General features: G+C 40.7%; 1 protein-coding gene across 1 annotated transcript in view; it reads left to right on the plus strand.

Annotated features, from left to right (window-relative positions):
* The first annotated feature begins 13,859 nt into the window (after nt 1-13,859).
* The window catches only part of LOC139685792 (segmentation protein Runt-like), a 51,766-nt gene continuing 44,071 nt past the window's right edge, over nt 13,860-21,554 (plus strand). Inside the window, exon 1 of the mRNA XM_071582909.1 lies at nt 13,860-14,295. Coding sequence (XP_071439010.1) covers nt 13,860-14,295 — 436 coding nt within the window. The remainder of the gene's footprint in view (nt 14,296-21,554) is intronic.

A 21,554-nucleotide genomic window follows, 5' to 3' on the forward strand; every position in this document is an offset into this window, starting at 1 on the left:
TTTTTTTTTCGAAAAAATTCCCGATACTTGTTGTAAATACCATGAATGTGTGGATAAAATTGTTAAACAAGCAGGGGATAAATTGGGGATAAAACTAAAGACCGATTGGGAATTTATAAAATCAGTTAGGTTTTCTGATGATCAAGCTTTAGTTTTCAGTCAAGGGGTTGTGAACTCTGCTCAGTATATATAAAAGTCAGTGCGATAGATATGGAATGAGAATCAATTTAAATAGAACACAGGTTATTTGGTTTTATAGGAAGAGGAAAGCTAGGACATTTATTCAAATAGAAAGGTAAAAACTAGAACAGGTGGAACAGTTTATCTAGCTCAGAAGTATTATGGACCGAAATGGTCAACTTAGTAAAAAACAAAAGCATTTCGTGAAGCAAAGAGGGATTGCTGGGTTAAACCAAAAAGAGGCGGGAAAGATGGATGCAGAGCGTTTTGGTAGGCAATCGAATGTTGAAGACGGTGACAGAGGGAAGAATTTTAGGCAAGCAAGGAAGAGGCAGGAGTAGGATGGAAATGTTCCAAGGAATAAGCGGAGGAAGGAAGTAGTCATATACATCTACTTAGTACCTTGCTAGCCGCCACAAGGGTGAGTGGCGGGGGGTGTTACGGCACCACCCGTAATTAAGAAAAAAAACCGCATGCAAAAGCCACAAATTTATACAATCCACAAACAAAACATGGTATACAGTCATGCTAAAACCTTTACAACCGACAAACATGGAAACACACAAACTACCAACTAACATATACATGCACCTACAAATATACCGGATGTTTTTGCAATGTTTAATTTTGTTCCGGCTTGTAAGTTAGATATTTTTAATATTTCTAAAATGGGTTTCTTACTATCATGATTCCTGATTGTTCGGGGAAAGAATGAGCATTTGTATCTATCTGTACTGGAATCTATCTCCCTTATTATCTTTGTGGTATGTTATACATAAGTAGAACAGATCTCAAAGGCCGGGGCCATAATAATTTCTTTGATGTCCTTGTTAAACTCGTTTGCTCTGAATCTTTCTAAAAGTCTGAGTCTCGTTTGTTCTTTTCGTATCTCGTGGCTACTATCCTGAATCACCTGAGAGACCTGTGACACTCGCCTTATTATTATTATTATAACAATTTCTAACGAATATGGCGGATTTTCTCTGGACTTTATCAATTCTTTTTACCAAATTTTCTTCCAAGGATCCCAAATACTTGCGGCGTATTCCAAATAAGGTCTAACAAGAGCGGAGTAACACCTTTGCAAAACTTTCTCATTACATTTTTCCATCGCTCGTTAACTGAAGAAAAGTTTCTTTAAAACGGATCCGCATAATGTCCTGCTATATGCTCCCCATGGTAGGTGTGCTGCAAGAAATACCCCCAAATATTTTACTTCATCAGCCGTAGATAGTACTCTACTTAATTTAGCAATTCACATGCTGCTCCTCCCTTCTTTTGTTCGAAAATTTCAAAACTGTGTCTTTATTAATTACTAATACCCATTTCTTGCACCAATCCGATATTGTCTCTAAAACATAATTCGGTACTACGGATTAATGGTCGTAATACACGTAGCCAGTAAATTATATCAATTTTTGTAAAATCTAGCGTCTAACTCGATGACTTGTTGAAATGACATAGCCGTAGATTGGTTCAATTACTTCTCTAAACTTCAACCGCATACACTACTAAATGTGCAGCGAAAAACAATGGGGAAGTAGTCGCGAGCTTACAATATAGATGGCCGTCGGGGATGCAGGAAGTGCATTAAGTTCATGAAAATGATAAATTATTGACCAATTTCATCATTTACTTCTAGTCTGTCAATTTATTTTCATTTCACGTTTCGATTTTCTTTATCCAAGATTTCAATCCTGAGTATATACTACGTATTCATGTTCTAACTCAAGTTTCACTCAAAACAACAAAAGGTTACTGAAATCACTTTTAAATGACCTTTTATAGCCCAGACTCTTTAGTTCTACGAGTTCTTATTTTTCTGTGCGGGACCCTATTTATCACACGATTTATTTCAGCCAGATTCTGACTCGCCTCTAGAATGGAGGCCTAAACGATTAACCGGGAGACAAAAGTGCACTCGAGCATCCATAGGATTACCAAATTACACCTAATCCTCTTCAGCTCCCTCTTGAAAGCATTACTTTAGTAATATTTAATTTCTTAAACAATAGTTTTCCAATGCTGCAAGAAACATGTTTATAGCCACGGTATGCCATAAGATGGCGGCAATCACACTTGTGCTCACTTCCTCGGATGTTTAAACCTGACTTTGCAGCGTGTAGCAGCGTGATTTCTCTACTCAAGTATATATTTGAAAGTGTGAATGTTAATTACATAGATATTATTCTCGCCATTTGCTTTTGCGCTGACAATATTCGCCGCCTAGTTCAATATTTTATTCTCAATTCGCAGTCCTTACATACTCATTTCGCCTTCCACACTTTTATGTAGCGCTTCCTGTATCCTCTTGTTACACGTGACACTCTCCAGGAAATTAAAATGTACATTTTGTTGGAATTCATCTAAAACATGATTGTGAAACATTATTTAAGTCCAAGTAGGAAGAAATTTTCATTGAAACGAAGTGAAAATTTCGTCAAATTCGTGCATATAATCAATGCATACGATGAATGAATAAAGATTTTATATTAAATTATGTATACAAATAACTGGTATTCCCTGCTCCTACTTAATAGATTGTGTAAAATATTGGACCTGTTTGATTCCACTTCCTTCGAAACACAATTATCTCCTCTCTCATCTCCTCTCGTTCCCGCTTTCAACCAATACTTGTACGTACGTGCACTACTCTCCTTCGAAATATCTCTGACTAACATCTCTACTCACACCCAAATAAGCGCGCATATCCAAATGCATGCAAAAAACTATAAGACTATTTTTTACAATAAAAGGGAAAGCTGTCCAATTTTTATAAATTCTTGAAAAATACAGAGAAATAACTATTCATGTAGGTTATTTTGGCAGAGTACCAATTCGTATTTTCATTATTTTAATATTGGATTACATCTGGAAGTCACTGTAAGCGTAGCTTTCTCCTTGTGAGAATTATACGGAGGAAGCAGAAGAGAGAATTCGGGTGGACGTAATTAAAATGCGAGGTTTTCCAAGGAAAGTCACCTAATCGATGGACGAAAAAACAAACAAAGAGTTAGCAAAGAAAAAATTAGGTGAAGTGTAGAGAGGGAATGATAAAAGCCTCGCATTATTTCTGAGATGCTACTGCTTGACGAAGAAAGTATTGCAAATTTATATGAGATGAAGAAAATTAGAAGAAAAAATAGATACTGGCGCTGAAAGACAAGAGTGTAGGTGTGATGATATGAAACTCTTATGAATAAAATATAGACGAAACTACTTGGAAATAAGTATAATACAGGGTCAAACCCAAAAGTGGTAGGACTGATTTTCTCTGGCGCGAACTCAGACCTGGCAGACCCCCCTCTGGTGGAGGGGGGTCTGCCTGGCAGGGTAGGGTTGAGGGGCCTCTTAGCAACAAACTGACATCAACCTCAGTCGCCTGCGGGCTGTCGTTGAGTGAGGACACCGTTTTTAGTGAAGCAAGTTTTTGTCCGCGTCGAAAAACAAAATTAATCTGAATTTAGAGCAACGTTATTCCGTGAAGTTTTGTGCGAAACTCGGGAAGACGGCAACTGAGACCCTCAATATGATCAAGCAGGTTTATGGGGACACTGCCTTAAGCCGTTCCACAGTATTTGAGTGGCAAAAGTTGTTTAAAGAGGGTAGGGAGCTCGTTGAAGACGACCATCGCTCCGGACGGCCGTCGACGGCAAGAACCGACACGATTGTGGACAGAGTGAGGACACTGCTGAACACATACCGACGCTTAGCCAGTGAAGAGATTGCAGACCAGTTGGGTCTGTCTGCATCCAACGTCCAACGCATTATTTCACAGGATTTGGCCATGCGCAAGGTGTGCGCCAAGATGGTGCCGAAAATTCTGAGTGTGGCGCTCGTCGTCAGACAGCTCCTGGCCAAATACGGCGTTGCCACGTTGCCGCACCCGCCCTATTCTCCCGATCTGGTACCACCGGACTTCTTCTTCTTCCCCCTGATGAAAAGACAGCTCAAGGGACGACGTTTTGACTCGATAAAGGCCGTTCAAGAGGCTTCGACGAGGGTCTCATCAACGGCATCCCCAAAGAAAATTTTCAGCGGGCGTACGGGGAATGGGAGCAACGTTATGCTAAGTGTGTAGCAGCTCAAGGAGCATACTTTGAAGATTATTAAGTCGATGTAAGTATATCGTCAATAGAATTCTTGTAAAAAAATCAGTCCTACCACTTTTGGGTGCGACCCTGTATATCTGGCTGATGAATTTTAAACGTGGGCAAAATTCAAAAAGTAGAATTTCATTAGTACTGCGGAAACTCATCAATCTGAAGTTTGAGTTCATATCAATGACATCGACCACAACTTTGTGAACATTCATCTTGACGAATAAGATCAACTTTGTAAAATCCACAAAACAATTGTTAACACGGTACTTCCGGCTTCATCTCATATGTGACCCTTTCAGGTACATGTTAATGTCATCAATGTGATGAAACAGGTAGTACCGTATTATTAACGCTCTCATGAAATCGATCGCGTGATAACGTCAATAAAATTCTTGTAAAAAAATCAGTCCTACCACTTTTGGGTGCGACCCTGTATAATCGAAATAATTTTCTCAATTCAACTCAAGTTAGAATTATAACTGATGATATTGAGTTGACACAAGGGAGATAGACTGCAGTTGGACCGTAGATGTAATGGCATCTTATTCCTTGCAGTGCTTCCATGCAAAGAATAAAAGTATTATTTCGTAGGGAACTAAAAAGCCTTTGATTTTTCTTCAAACATTAACCGTACTTAACGTAGCCGTGAGGTGCAAGTTACAAGTACCATCGATTGGGACAACACGCTCCCCTGGAACCAGGAGTCGGTGAGGAATAACAAACAATGCGGAAGGTTTCCCCTCCTTCTCTTCCCTTCCCCATTTAATCACCATCCATCACCAGGGCTTTGCATGATACTTCGAAAATGATGATCAACGCTTGTAATTTTTGAATATATCACATTCTGTGCGTATTATTGCTCATTGTTAGATTTTTTAAAAGTGCCTTTGAAAGAGATTTGACCGCTCAGTATTTGGTACAACAACTATGATATGACCCATGATTTTAGTCCCGCCGAGGAAATCATGCTGTCTAATCTCCCTCGTAAATTAAAAAGTATGGTTTTCATTCTTCAAATATAAGACGGTATTATTATTATTGAGTTTGATCCTGCAGTCTTTCCGCGGATATGGATGTGCGTTTTCCGAGCCAGGGCCCAACATTACCCTTCACGCCCATCAATGAGCCCAAACAGAAAACGCTTTATCCCGAATTTTCTGCCGAACTGAGGAAGGTGAAATTTTACATGCCCATCCGGGACGCTCCGCGCCACTAAAAACACTATCCAGCCCCTTTTACCCAACCCGACCGACCCTTGCTCGTCAACCCCTTTTCGATGCTCTCGTCCAATTCACCCCTGCCCGCACCCCTTCGAAAATCCACGTCCCCCTCCTCGTCAACTGACCCCTCCCCACACTCGGTCCACTCCTATCCCCGCTTTCGACGCCACCTTTCCCACACCCTAGTCCGCCTCACTCCCCTCCACCTCCGCCAAATCCTCCAACTTTCGTTCTCACCCCACCATCCCACCCCCGCCGCTTCCAGCCCCCCGCAGGGTCTCCCCACATCCTCTTCAGCATCGCAAGCCAAGTACACCCCTGCCACGGCGCGAGGCGGTGGTGCCTATGCCCTCTCCTCACCACGGTGGTGCTGTGGTGTCGGTGGCCAGCCACGCGTCCAAGGGAAAAGGGTGAAGCGGGCAGCCATAATGACATTGTCCCTTTTGAAGTGATTTTCGGGGCCCTTAGGCGAATGCGTGTGTGTGCACAGAGGAGCGTCCTAGTCTCACGCTCCCCCACCACCGCTCGCCCTCACCCGCCTGCCGACGCAAATAGCTTGTGTTTTAGTCCGTCATCGGTCGTGGCAAAGACCCGCCAGCTGTTTCGCTTCCAATAGTCAAAAACTAACTGGATATACTTTCCCGTAAAGATTATTTGGAGGAAGCGGACACAAGGGAGAAGAGTATAATTAACACGTGAGTTTAAGTTAAGGAAATAACCCCATGATCACAGCAGAGAACACTGAAGAAGCGTGATATTGAGACTGAAATATTGACCAAGGGCGCCATATCAGGTGTATCAGAAAATAATAATCGTAGCTCATTTTTGTGCCACTACGAAAGTAAGTGAGAGGCTAGGAGGGGAGTTCTAACATGTTATTCAATGGTAACCGGATTTGTGTGGCGGCAGTAAGTTGTCGTCTCGCCTTGAGAATTCGGAGTAAGCGGCGTTTGCAGTGAATATATCGTAGTAAGTCTGTGCATCGGATATCTAATGGTACTCCAAATGATGAATTAAAACGAATGAAGAGCAGACTGCCCAAAAACACCTTACAAAATTGCGTTAAAATCCAATGATATAAATCAGTTATATTTCCTAACCACATACCCTAAATATCACAAGCAGGTTCAAACACTCCGCAATAATATACTACTACTTTAATTATCATGGCTTACGAGAGATATTTGACATTCCATGAAACACGACACCCAGATTATGTTAAATTTTATTCTTCATTATATTCAGCACATATTCGAATATAAGTGATGATGACTGATTACATTTAATTCACCGCTTGGCGGCACTAAATCTAACGGAAAGTATTTGGAAAAAAGTTTTGACAGTCCTTTAACGTCGGCGAAAATAATCAATATTCATTTTTCCTAAAAATACAAAATACGTTCTATTAATTGAATTTACCTGGAAAATAAATGTTTGGAAATACTGTAGAAAACAATTCCAAAGTGAGGTGAGCGACTGAGAGCATTATCAGTAAACTTATAACAATGTTTACCATTACGAGTATCGTTAACCTTTAAAATAATTACAAAATCATTTATGAGTGGCTGGAAATAACAGTAAAATTATAAATACACACTCCAGTTCTGCTCCTAGGAAACAAATTTGACTAACTAGAAAGATAATTATTGATATTGAAAATCAAAGATTATTCTATTTACATTTTCAAACATTCATTTCTTTTTGACTGAGATAACCATAATTATGTTACAGACAGATCAAATTCAAGAGTTTGAGTTCCGTGTAAAGGTTCCAGGAACTGAGATACTATTGGTCACTCGGAATCCCGCGGAAAGCAGGCAAATCTGCCACAGAAATCCACTCCGTTAAATTTATAACGTTCCTGACCCAAATTACGCAGTGAAAGAGATAAGTGCAAAAGCCAAAGCTTTTAGTGACAAGATTTTGCACGAATAATGGCATTGGAGCTTAAATTTTCCCCTCCTTATTTCGAAAATCATTTCCTGACGTAGTGTCAAATTTAGGGCGATTCGTAAGCGCCCGTTCCCGCTGAGCCAATACGTATGTCAAATGTGAAATTATATCAAATAAAATAAGTTCTCTCGTGTGTTCACAGAATGGAAGAAATTATGAGTGAAATTATAGAAACTATCTACTGTCTATGTGTAATTATTTTAAAACATATGTTTAGTGTTTCTTCCGATGACTACCGCGCAGGATCGCATGTTGGCACACTAAGGCTCAGTTGTTCATAAATTCTTCTCTGCAATGCCGGGGGATATTGTATGAAGGCCTTCCTTGATTGACTTAAAGGACCGTTGTATATAGGTAAATATATGTATATATGTGTGTGTATACATGTACATACAGACGTGGTATGTAGATGTATATATCTATATATACTTATGGCTCGGTATAATCGATGTGTATATATATAAATAATATAAATATATATATATATATATATATATATATATATATAAAATATATGGGTCGCGGTAGTCCAGGGGGTAGAGCGTTGAACTGCTGACTGCATGAGGGTCCCGGGTTCGATTCCCGGGCAAGGCACTTTGGGCACCTGCAGCTCCACCAAAGCTATGTGATTTTTCGGGTACCAGATCTTCCTGGGAAACCATAACCGGCACAGGGAAAGGAACTGGCCCCCCTACCCTGATGTGTGAATTTCACACGCCGTATAGGGCTTAGTACTGGGTGAACTCTACCATCACCTACTACACCGACATTCGGGTTGATTACTGTGTTTACGGTTTTCTTTATATGTATATATATATATATATATATATATATATATATGTGTGTGTGTGTGTGTGTGTGTGTGCGCCCGCGTGTGTGTGTGTGAGAGAGAGTGTGTTTTTTTAAAGAGGGAAGGGAAAATGCTCTTTACGCACGCACTTACACCACACACAAGGATAAGCACGACATTGGGCTCGGTCTGGTCTCGAAGTCACCAAACGGTGAATAACCATGCTACGTCCCTACGGCGTACTTACGTCCCCCTCCCTGCCATGATGTTCGCGGCAAGATTAGGGGTTCGGGGTGCTCTTCTTTCTTCTGGTTTTTCCTCTTATACTCTTCTTTCTTCTAATCTTCTCTCTCTTATATTCTATCTTCATTCGTCTTTCTTCTACCTTCATTCATTTTTCTCTCCTGCTCTTCGATTCGTAGGTCCTTTAGAACTTTCGATGCATAGATATCGACTGCTGTCCACGCCTCCTTTGATGACGTCATCACCTCCTTCAAACCTTCTGGAGCTATTCTCTGTTTAATCGTCATTTCTAGCTCTTTCCTAGCTTCATCGTATCTAGGGCACTTGAAGTACACATGCTCCGCATTTTCGTCGACTCCAACACAGGATGGGCACTCCGGGGACTCCTCGGGCTTGAATTTATAGAGGTAGGCTCGGTAGCACCCATGGCCTGATAGCATCTGTGTCAGGTAATAGTTTACCTCACCGTGACTGCGATTCAGCCACTCGTCAACTTGGGGAATCAACCGGTGGATCCATCTGCCCTTAGTTGAGTCATCCCAACTTCTCTGCCACCATTCTAAACTCCTTTCACGTTCTTCGGTTTTCAGGTACTCTTCTTTTCTCTTGTCTTTCAGATCTCGTAGAGCTTTCCTTCGTTTGAAGATCTCCTTTCGTTCTTCCGCTGGTATTTCTATTGGCAGAAGTCTGGCGATGACTTCTACTGCTTCCTTGGACACTGTGCAGAATCCACTGGCTACTCGTAGGGCACTTAGCCGATACACGAACGTCACTTTCTTACGCATACTCTGGATTGCGAGTGCATCGGCCCAAATGGCAATGCCATACGTGATGACCGATGGGGTGACTGACATCAGGAGTGCTCTCCTCTTCTGCTTTGGACCTCCGACGTTGGGCATAAGCCGTGATAGGGCCTTCCCAACTGCAGCTGCCTTTGTGCTTGTGCTCTCTACCTGTGCTTTGAAGTTCAGACGCGAGTCAATCTGCACGCCGAGGTATCGTAAAGTGAAATGTGTGTGTGTGTATCTATCCCTTTGCCTTATATCTATTTCCATGTGAAGATTTTTATTTCTGACAACTATATTTATTTATCAATAGGTCTTCAAACTTATTTCATCCAGGTGACGACTTTAGTGAGTAATACATATGGAGTCGTTCAAAAAGTTTTTCGTAAACTCTTTTCAGCATATCTTGCGCTATTCCAATGATGACATCTGTAACTGCCTCCATCAGAGCTTCCAAGCTCCTTGGTCGAACTTTATAAACCACAGCTTTGAGATATCCCCCAAGAAAAAAATTACATGGCCTCCAATCCGGGGAGCGAGGGGGCCATTGAACGAAGGAGAAGAACAGGCGGCCGGGAAATAGTCCTTGCAGGATTTGGCGTGAACGACGGGCGGTGTGAGTCGTGGCACCATCCTGTTGAAACCAATAGGTTTCTGTGTCATATTCCTCACCGTACTCTTGAATTTTTGGGAATAAATGTTCTCCAACACCTCACAATAGCGCACAGAGTTCACAGTAACAGTTGAACTTCGATATTCAAAAAAATAAGGCCCAATAATGCCTATGAAGGGCGTAGCGCGTCAAACTGTCCCTTTGGGGCCATGAAGATGTCTTGGGTAATGTTTGCGAGGGTTGAAAGACGCCCAGTAACGAAAATGTTGCTTATTTACTGAGCCGAAGAGGTGAAAACGCGCTTCATCGCTAGACCACAGCGTCCTGTGTGTCGGCGCAATACTATTGTTGTCCTTAAAAAACGTTTCTATGGCAAAGTCTCGATGCTCACCAGGCCATTGGATGGTAACTACTACAAATGGCGTTGTTTCCCATACCTAACGCCACTACTCCTACGCCGCTAATTTATCTGCGCGATCTTCTGTGATTTTTTGAAACTAGGGAGTTCATTCTGTTCCACCCTAGATACATACACATCCACGCACACACATACACACATAAAGTGATTGAATTATGCAACGAAGTAGCAAATTCAAAATGGAAGGAATCACGGCAGGCTGACCGTTTTGGATATGTTACGATATACATAGACATATCGTAGGATACTTGTAAATCGTACATTATAACAAGACAATACAGGACATATCCTGTATGTCACAAAGTAAAAGAATCAGCGGATTTCAAATCTCGGTAGTATGGAGAACAATTCATGGAGTCATCTAACAGTGAAATTATGTGATGCTATATATGTACTTCACGCTCGGCCGTGTGAATTATGTGAAATATTTATTTGATTTTACCAAAGAACTATCATATTCGTTCCGTTGGTAACTAACTAACCTCATCCCGGACAACTTGAAAATTAAGTTTCCCACTCTTGAGACTCGAACCTAATACACCTTAGCACTCTCCAGATATTTCAAACTTAGTTAGTGCCCTCGTAGACCCTAACGTATTAAAGGTCACTCGCGACAAACACAGCTCACTTCTTAAGCTTAACCATATCGTCGACCAACTGCTGTTAAGACATCTGGCAAGCACGACCATAACCCAAGGGAGGTCGGCACTTGACTTGCCAAGTAACGCGCTGTTTTATGGTTGCGTTTAGCTAATTTGACGGAGCCCCCTGGACAGTCCTCTGAGTAGCCCTAAAGGCCACTCCCTCGCACGCACTCCTCCGACGGCTAAATAATTTCTAGGGGGGCGTGGAGGTGGACGAGGGGGTAGATGCGAAGGGGCGTATGGCCCACAGCTGCCCGTAATTGCCGGGCGCGCGAAAAGGGGGTGGAGGAAGGGGAGGCGAGGGCAATGCCGTGTGGGGGGATGGGGCGTTGGCAAGGGGCGAGGTGTCATTGTCGCCAGAGGGTTGGAGGGGAGGTGTGCTGCCGCTCGGGAGGAGGGGGGCAGTGTGCAGGGAGAGTTAGGGGGTAGGGAAGGAAGTCGTGGAGAGGGGGGAGTGGTGCGAGGCATGGGGGCGAGAGAGGGTGAGGGCAGAGGGAAGCCGATGAATACATGCATTAGGTCCCGAGCCACGATTCAGCCTGCCCCTCTCGGGGGCCCATCGGCCGACAATGGGGCCGCACAACAATGGACCCGTGAGGGAAGGGGCAGCGAGGCTAAGCGCCTTCGAAATGGCAATGGGAGCTGAGGCGATTTGCCTCGTCTCGAAGAGTACGTCCCCAGACGCCGAAAAACCTCCCGGCCCTTCTAATACACTGGGGCGGACGGCCGAGGAGTTGGTCAGAAGAGTTTGAGGGGAAGGCAATGAGCGCACAAGGAACGAGCGGCCGCTCCGAGTGCGACTCGCCTGGATGAAGAGCGTGCACGTCAGTGCTGACTGGGAAAAGGCGTCGCCTCTGGTGCAACGAGGGTGCTGTAGAGCACGCCTCTAGTTCCAAAAGCTCACTCCAGAGCACCCTACAATGGCCCAATAACATATACGGACCCAAAGACGAAGCGACGCCGAGGAAAACAAATAAATGCCGATAGTTATTACTGGGAGAAGTGAGTGGTGTTTTGTACCACATTGAAACGTAAGACCACCGAGAGACACGACAATGCTCAATGAGGTCCTGGGTTCCTGAGTAATGCCTGTGAATGATCCCATCTTTTAACACATCAAATACAATTATATGATTAGTACAGCTTCTTGGGTAATAGAACGGTTGTAGCTCAGTGAAGAGCAGCTTACAAGTTAATGTGTGTGTCTCCCTCTTCTACGAGTTTGAATTTTACACGCATTTGGGCTTGGTTTGGTGATTTGGTGTGAGATCTACCATAATATACAAAAAAATTAATCATCGGATTGGTTACTGTAGAACACCAAACAATGCTGTACATAGATGCGAACATACGACATACATTGCATGAAATGATACAATATTTTAGTAATAATTTATTCTTTATAAACTTTCCTCTCCTTTACCTTTTTTTCCTTCATTGGTAATAGAATATAATTCATAGCAAAAATTCAGTCCTAAAAACAAGAGACAAAGGATGTGGCATGAACAACCCAGCAGAGAAATCCCGTCTCCCATTTATAGTTTTAATTTAGAATTTGGTACCCTTCCCTTGAAATTCATTGCGCATCCATTCAACGATACTGCTCTCGGACAAATAGGCAATCAAGGCAAATTATCGTATTTGCATTCCAGAGAATGCATCTTCGAGGCAAATTGCCACGCAGAGTAAAACTTCCAATGCGCAAATTGCAGTACTTTCCGACGACTGCCGTAATTAAGGCAGGGAATGGTAAAAAGAATTCCGAACGTCAAGTGTTTTATTGGTCACTTTTCGACAGCGATCGGCCGAGGGAGGGTGGGCGGGCGGCTATTTTTTCCGGCCGCCAGTGAACGAGGAATTTCCGTGGAAATCGATACAAAAATCCGCGAAGGGGAGGGCATACGCAAAGACGCGGGTTGACCCGGAGGGAGAAGACGGCCCGGGATGTATGACGCGGGTGGGCCGCGTCATCCACGGGACGCGCGGTCGGCGAGAGGCGTTTGGTGCGTCCTCGGCAAGAGGGAGGGGAGGGGTTGACGTACGCCAACCCCCCCACCACGGGACCCCCTTTATCACCGTTCCCCCTCCACACCCACAACCTCCCCTCACCCCCCGTCGCTCGCCCTCGCACCTCCCCCCTCCCGCCCAATGGGGCCGGGGGGAATGGTCCGTGGCACCCGACGGCCACAACACGCGGCTGCCGCGGCTGTGGTCCGGTGGCCGGAACATGAAACCAACGCCACGGATTGGAGGAGGAAGCGGGTAGGGTATGGGGTAGGACCGGTGGGGTGGGGGGAGCGAAGGGAGGGGTGTGGGATGGAAGATCTGGGTGGAGGGAAACGCACGGAAGCCATCGGGGGCAGAGAGTGGCTTCGGGGACGAGCGGACGGGGTCGGTCGGGGCACGAGGAGGGGCGTCAGTGCGGCCGAGAGAGAGTGGGGGCCGAGAGGAGGAGGCCAAGTATAGAGAGAGGTCGAGCGAGAGAGGGTGCAGAGAGACAGAGAGGGGGGCCGAGAGGGAGGAACTAGCGGGGGGCAGCAGGGAAGAATCAACCCACCGCCACCGGTGGGACTTCTCGCGCCGTCATTACCGCGGCTGCCCAGCTCTCCTCATCATTAGTCAGTCGGACGGGAGACGCGGCTAGGATTGTATCGCTTCGGCCGCACTCGGCACCACTTCGGCCCGAGTCGTGAGAGAGTGGCTACGGGCAGGAGCACGGCGGCGGCACCCGAAGCGTGGCGCCCTAGAGAGCGCCCGGGACCCCAGAGACCTCTCCGCCCGAGGCGCGCGCCTCGTGGTGCGGGGCGGCCTCGCCTCCGTGCCCGTCCCTCCTAGATGCATCTCCCCGCTGAGCTTCAAGAGGAACGCCGAGGCGTAGCGTGCACGAGTGAGAGGTTGCTGCCGGCGAGCATGGCTGCCGCCGCCGACTGGGAGATGGGTGCCGGCGGTGGCGGTGCCACCGCCGTGTCCGCCGTGTCGCCGGGTAGCGGAGGCGACGCGTCACCGCCCGCTTCCAGTCCGGGGGCCGCGCCCGCCGTTCCGGGCGTCGGCGTGGCCGGTGTACCCGGCCTGCGGGAGGCCTTGGCGGAGCACCATGGCGAACTCGTCCAAACCGGCAGTCCGGGATTTCTGTGCTCGGCGCTGCCTTCCCACTGGCGCTCCAACAAATCTTTGCCCGTGGCATTCAAGGTGGTTGCGCTCGATGATGTGATGGACGGCACTCTGGTCACCGTGAGGGCGGGCAATGACGAGAACTATTGTGCGGAATTGCGGAACTGCACGGCGGTCATGAAGAACCAAGTGGCCAAGTTCAACGACCTCCGGTTCGTGGGACGGAGCGGGAGAGGTGGGTGGATGAACGTTTTTGGCGACTAGTCTTTGAGTCCTTTTTGAGCCCTACCCACTCTTCAGGTTTTTGGAGGAATACCTAGCCTTTAAAGAACGCAAAGTTTGACTAAGAGGCATTGTAGTTTTACACGTGACACTACATTCTATATATATAAATTATTTTTTTTCGGTCATTCACATGCTTCTTATGCTGCGATCGCTGCTGTTTGGTCGACCGTAGGGCAAACCCTTTTGAACGGTGTACCATTCAAATGATGCATCCTATGCTCTAAGCAGCCATAGAGCATTTCGTGCATCGGTGGTCGCAATCATGTTGTCCGTCGTAAAATCTCAATTGCACGATGAGCAAATGCATAAGGAGCGAGTGTCACGTTGCCCGCTCTCTACCTCTCTGGCTAACTTGTGTCAAACATATGTCAGCACAGGAGATAGGCTGCGCCATAAAAAAAATGTATTCCATGCTGATTGAGAGTTTTATCACCGACTGGAAGATCGGGTGGGGTTTTAAAAGAATTAGGTTTGATACATGCAGAATATGCCACTCGTGTTAGGGTGGACACTGAGGTAACAACAGTTGTATTAAAATACTGACAACGATCCACCATAGTGACTACTAAACCAATTTTACCCCATTATAATATATGGAATACATTATTAATCCCAAAATTATTATTCTGCATCTTTCCGTGTAACCGTTATGTCACTCTACGCTAGGAATGCCTACGCAAGCAAAATTATAACACCATTCTGACTAGTGCAATGGAATATGTGTCTCGATTTAATCACGTGCCTTTGAGAGAGCTGTTTGGAAATAAAGATGGGGATTTTTGAATTAGTTTCTTCAAAATTTCATCTGGAGAATTTGCAATTTAAATAATTAATTTCGAGATCTTTCTAGAATACTTACGAACGGAATTAAAATAGCCTAGAATGCGGGTTCTAAAAACTATTTCGCCTATACCTCAAAGTATTTACTAAAAGCTGGATGATAATTTACGTAGCTATCAAGAAATTAGTATAATATACGCATTTGTAACTTTAAAACTACATCTTCCTTTTCAGTTGCACGTAGGCAGACTCGCTCCATATTTGCCTAGTAAATCCTAACTACTCAGAAACCGAAGTGTAACGACCTTACCCTTGAACACCAATTGGGAAGAGATATTTTTCAGTTTTATACATTTAGAATATATACGCAGCATCCGTCATGATGATACTGATGTGTATATAGTATAATATTTAAAACAAGTTTAAAATCTCTTTTTTTCGTAGGGATTCAGTGTTTTTATTTAAAGAATATTACCATATCAATTAAAAGTAAAAAATAGCGTATTAACAATTTCCTTCCCTAGAGGCAAAAGGCTAAAAATATTTGTCATCAAGAAAGTTCTTGTGTTCGTAATAGATCCTCTTTCCAGTTATTCTATCAAATTATATTTTAGGCTTAAGTTTCGAATTACACTATTAATGTTTACCTATTCCCTGCACTTAGTACTCTATTTCATCTGTTTCATCGATATATAATGGGGGTTTTTAATCTCATATATTGTGACTGGTAAGTTGCTCTCCAATTTGTTTTTAATTACCATATGGTTAGAGTTATATGACATCGTATGAGAACTAGTTACTCATTCAATCACTTCGTGGAGTTAGTAGATATATATATATATATATATATATATATATATATATATATATATATATAGAATAAACATATTAACCAGCAGGGAAACTAGTAAACTGTTGTTTCTCAACCATTATTTCGAAGATGTGAAAACCGTTCCACTTGGATTTGCTATTTTTTTTAATAATTGATTCCTCTAATAGCATGCATTTTAAAAATACAGAATATGTATAAAATATCAAAGCAATGTTTAGCACTTCTCAAGGGAGTCCATATTTTTAATTGATCAAATAATATTATTTAGGATACCCTATACCTTACACGATGTTGACGCATTTCATGAAAAATATAAAGGATTTCATAAAAAAACTCCCAAACGATTTCATAAAAAAAAGGTTTCCTTTATTTTTAACAAAAGCAATGATTTTCGATGGCATCGAAAAAAGATAAAGAGCAGTGTGCTGATCAATCGGTTTTCTTTATGCATTCGTTTATTTTTTTAAATGCCGCTTTCCAAATTGTAGCAACCAAAAATACTTTATTCATTCTCCACAATTTAGAATTGAATTTTTCAATCTAGTAACGGATAACATAGAGAGAGATATTTTTATATTAATGTATAAATAAACAATTGGACGGAATTACTGAGAGGAGCCATAGGAAAAATGTGATTGTGCACTCCAGCCATCTGGCGCCTACTCATCTCTGCGATATACGTATCAAAATCGGAATTGAAAAACAACTTAAACAATCAAATTGTATTCAATTGTAAGGAAGTGTTTCTTACCTCCAAATTTGTTTTTAGCAATTGATAATCCTTGTTTTAAATCCTGTTAGAACGATTTCTTTTTCTGACACGGAATAATCTACTTACTACACCCATTGCTCGTGGTCTGAATTATCAGTCAACAGAACGCTTACACTTATCCCATTATTGAATACGCCTAGTTTCATAATTACGGTTTATTGTACGATTAATCATATATGCTCGGCCGGCGTTTGTCGGCCTAAATACAATCATTAGAATAAATTAGAATCAAGGCCTTCAGCAATTTCGCATTTAATGTATGAATTAAAAGATTTTTCCAACTCTCTGCCAATGAATATCTGCGAGAGTAGAAAATCCTAATTAAATTGAAAAAATTAAACGCAGTGGTCATTTTTCATTCTGGTTATGGCTTGTTGCTGTTCCTTTGTAGCATATTCCAACTCAGTATCCCATTCAATTTTCTGTCACAAGAAGATGCTCATTAATGTAGTTTTTGCACACACTTAGCCAACACGAAAACATCAACTAGCGCAACGAAACATTCGTGAGGGGATTGGATAGAAAGGAGACGGAAACACAGTACAGGCGAGGGGAGGGAGGGGAAAAATAATAGCGCACCCACTCGGACACGAAAACACACAACCATTTGCACATTAACATACAAAAAAGGTGTGTGAACATGTGTGTATATAAAAACATGTATATTTTTATGCATAGATGAATTAGAAAAAAAATTCTTAAAAAATAAGAAAAATTTTAAGCAAAGCATGTAAAATTTAGGAATACAAAAAAAGGGGCTCAAAATATTTTTTTTTCATATTTCGGTGGTACATCTACCTTTTTCAACGGAATGAAAATTACTCCGTGCTCAGTCTTCTTATTGAAATTTATGTACATGCAGTGATCATCTGGATGTTTTTTCTCCATAAAAACAGTTGTCAAATGCTTGAAATATTAAAATTACTTTGTTACTTAGTTTTTAAATTATCAATTTTTCTCAAAAGCAACCCATGCCTACGAAAAACGTTTTAACCTCGTTAACGTGGTTTCGCTGAAAGCAATAATAGCGTCTTTATTTATTGCATGAACGAATAATTCTGAGTATAATTTACGTTCCTGAACTTGTTCATACTGATTTCTTTGCCTTTTTATCGATTCACAATTCATTATTCTCAATTCAGCGTTGACAGGTTGAACATTGTGAAATCGCATCTTGAGTGATTAGAAAAAAACTTTTCCGACTTCATTATGGTTCGAACGTTATTTCCGTATGTGATATCTTCAGGTACAATCGTTACATTTCGTACCGCAGTAATTTTGATGAAATCAACAAAGATTTTTACTATTTACTTATTGAATTGTTCGTCCAAACACTCTGAACTTGAGAATCGACTATTCTACAATAATTTAAATAAGTTTGTTACACTAACCGCAATTTGGTTATCAATGAACAATGGTTGGTTATCAAAAACAATGAATTAAAAACTCTTTAGAATTCCTTACAATCGCTCACCTCAATGAGTGAGCACTAAATAATGTCCTCATAAAATTAAATTTGAGCTTTTTCGAATCTTTCACTGCACTTATAATTTTTGTCCAGAACGATTAAAGATTGTGTAATAAAGACTATTTTTTTATCATTCGAAGAACTCTCCTATGAAATGCGGTATCATGAGTTATCTCGGTATCGATAGTCATATCATATTCACTACATCTAACAACATACACTCACCTAATTTTTAGCTCTTCCAAGTTACGGAAAGAGACAATTTGTGGATATATAAGATTAATTCGTAACTTCTCCCATTATTTCATTTTATACTCAGGATTAATTTTAAAGGTACATGTTTATTCTACTTGAACTCAGAAAAGTTCTTAATATTAGAAAAAGAAATTTTAATATTAGGAAATACAAATATTTAATATTGCTAAACGTGCATGAGATTTAAAAATATTCGCATGAATGGAATGTGATTCTTATAAGTCACAGAGCTCACGGCAGAAGAGCAATGCAGCTATATATTTTTAATAAGTTATTCATGTAAACAAACAATGACGACTCCAAACAGCAGTACAATAGAATGTTATCATTCAAAATGTCAAACTCCTGGAAAAAAGGTATGAAATGAAACCTTATAATTTTAAACCAAATTTATTGAATTACTAATGTTTCTCTTGATGATTAGAGCTAACCTAAATTTCATGAAGAATTGTTGAGCGTAGAAAGGTGCTCCTTACTTTCTTCATATATATAAAAAATATACATTGACATTATTAATTGACAATGTTTCTCAGGTTATATAATAAAAAAGGCAGAAAATTGATATAACATTTTATGGTGAAACCAATTATTTTCATGTCGCTCACTAAGAGATTTAACTACCAGTGCATTAAGCAAGTTGTGTGTCCAGATACTCGCTCTCCATCGTAAGGGAGTAGATCATCAACAATTTATAAAGTTAAATTCATCTGCGCGGTGGAGGTTTAAATCATATACGTATTTTAAGTAGCTAATCCTAGTTTTTATATTATCATTTTCATGATGCAAATGAACTGAATGCCAAAACTCCATGCTTTAATTTTCTGTCCTTAGGTAACATATCGATTCATTTTCTGTATCGAATTTATTTGGTGCACTTATTAGCAGATTTGGAAATTATTTTTGGCGTTTACATATTGAAAAAATTCTTTGACGAACACAGTATTGCTCCCGTAAAATTTATCCCAAGTTTTGAATTATTTTATAAATGCCTTCGTTAGGCGCAAGATTTTGTGATATTTATTTCCAAATACTCCATATAGTATTTTGAGAATTTCATTTCAGCCAAGTTAATTTCATTGAGATATGTTATTAGTTCCATAAAAATTGAAATTAGATGGAGTTCATGATATCTGTTTTTCTTGCAGCATGGGTTTGTCTTTGTGTTATCTATCAGTGATGATCGGTAATAGCCTGCTAAATTTCTTGGAAACTACACATTGGATATCCGAAGCGCGTATATATCAAGGTTAACGGATTAAAGCATTTGGCTAGTGTTTCTTAGATAAATGATTTAATATTTTACGATTTAGGAAGTTAAATGGGCAAGAATAATATTTAAAATTTTTGGATAAATAGTCACATTATTTCCCAAATCACATTTTTCCCTCGTGTGTCATGCGAAATCATTTAATCCGGTCGCAAGATATTGGGATTTAATCCTAATTCCGGAATAATCTCTTCTAATAACTTAAATAAAAGATCTTAAACAAATAGCAGCAGTTGTAAGATATACATGAAAAGTGGAGAGGCAAAGTAGGTGAATTGATGAAATAGTTAACATTGAAATTCAGAACTTCTTTTTGCCCACATTTAGGTTACAGGTTAAAAATTGTAAAATAGACGTGTATAATTATATACCTATACTTAGTGTTTCATCAATTCACTTTAAAATACACATATGTCGCAAGTGATTCGACTTTTAACATTATTCTAAGAACAAAAATGTTCAATACTTAGCCAAAGTATAAACCATACAATTATTAATGTAACTTTTTCCAAGAATAAATATGCCGCACTAACTTCGTAAAACTTAAAATCATAGAAAAAAGCATTAATAACTTTCTCATGTATCAGTATGATACCGTATCGAAAGTGAAATTATGTTAATGTAATTCATACATAAATGATAAAATGCATAAAACTATAACTATGGTTCAATTTTGTATTTAATTAGAGTAATGAGTTAGTGAAAATAATTTACTCAAGGAAAGGCACTGACATCGTGTGAAAGTAGTACGAGCACATCAATTAGATACTTATATAACATACAAGTACACGTATAATACGATCATACCTCCTATTGCACATATTCGGTCAAAACCCCTGGGACGAAGAAGTTATTTTCATAAACAATTACTCTCTCGAGATAAAAGATAGTAAAGTAAAAACCAGTTTTTTCATCTCCTCTCCTCCGATTTGGGTATTTCTCCCGGGTCTTTTTCAAAAGTGCTCAAGGAATCTATTTTAAATACTCACTGTTTCTCTCTATTGTGATAATGGCGCGTTATTAAAATTTATTTAAAATATGAATAATAAAAAATAAATTATTTTAAATGCATTTACTTCTGTCACTTAACGGCAAAAGTCAAGGTTTCATAATGTTAGCAATTGAGGTAAATATAGCATCTTCCCTTAAAGCGAAAGGCAGTTCTTCACAATATCTCAACGTGCCCAATCGATTTTTTTCGCCGCCGTTTTCTAAAATCCTACCACTTACGACGAATTAATTGAATGGAAATATTTATGTAGTAATGTATTTTGATTGAATAATGTCAAAAATTTCATTCACAGATTCCCTGCTTGTGTTTAAGTTCAGATTTATATCCCTTGCTTTATCTAGATAACTTTTCACAAAAACGTCAATATACCATTTGAACGCAATCTAATCATTTAAATATCCGAGGTACCTTTCCTTCTAATTGTGCACAAAGAAAATTAATTCGTTATAGTTAAGAGAACAGATTCCGATGTTTATATAAACAAAAGTTTTCTATAGTCGCGAACCTTTTGGTAGAAGATGGCGGAGAATTTTTTTTGGAAAATATAAAGGATATTAAAAAAAAGAAAGAGTTCAAGACACAAAACGAGGACTAAGTTTAACGACATTTGACAATCAAATAGATATTTTAGGCAATTGATTAGAACTAAAATTAGAATCCATATATTCCGGAATGTATAGTTCATACTTTTAATTCTAAATTTGATATAAGTATGAGTGATTAAGCGTACGTATCCTTATTTATTGCTAGAAATATATTTTAATTTCACCACTGATGTGAATTAATCATTTTACAAATGCCTTCATTATAGAGGAACGTAATA

This window comes from Hetaerina americana, unplaced genomic scaffold (genome assembly GCF_022747635.1).
Source record: "Hetaerina americana unplaced genomic scaffold, ioHetAmer1.1.p SCAF_12, whole genome shotgun sequence".
NCBI lineage: Eukaryota > Metazoa > Arthropoda > Insecta > Odonata > Calopterygidae > Hetaerina > Hetaerina americana.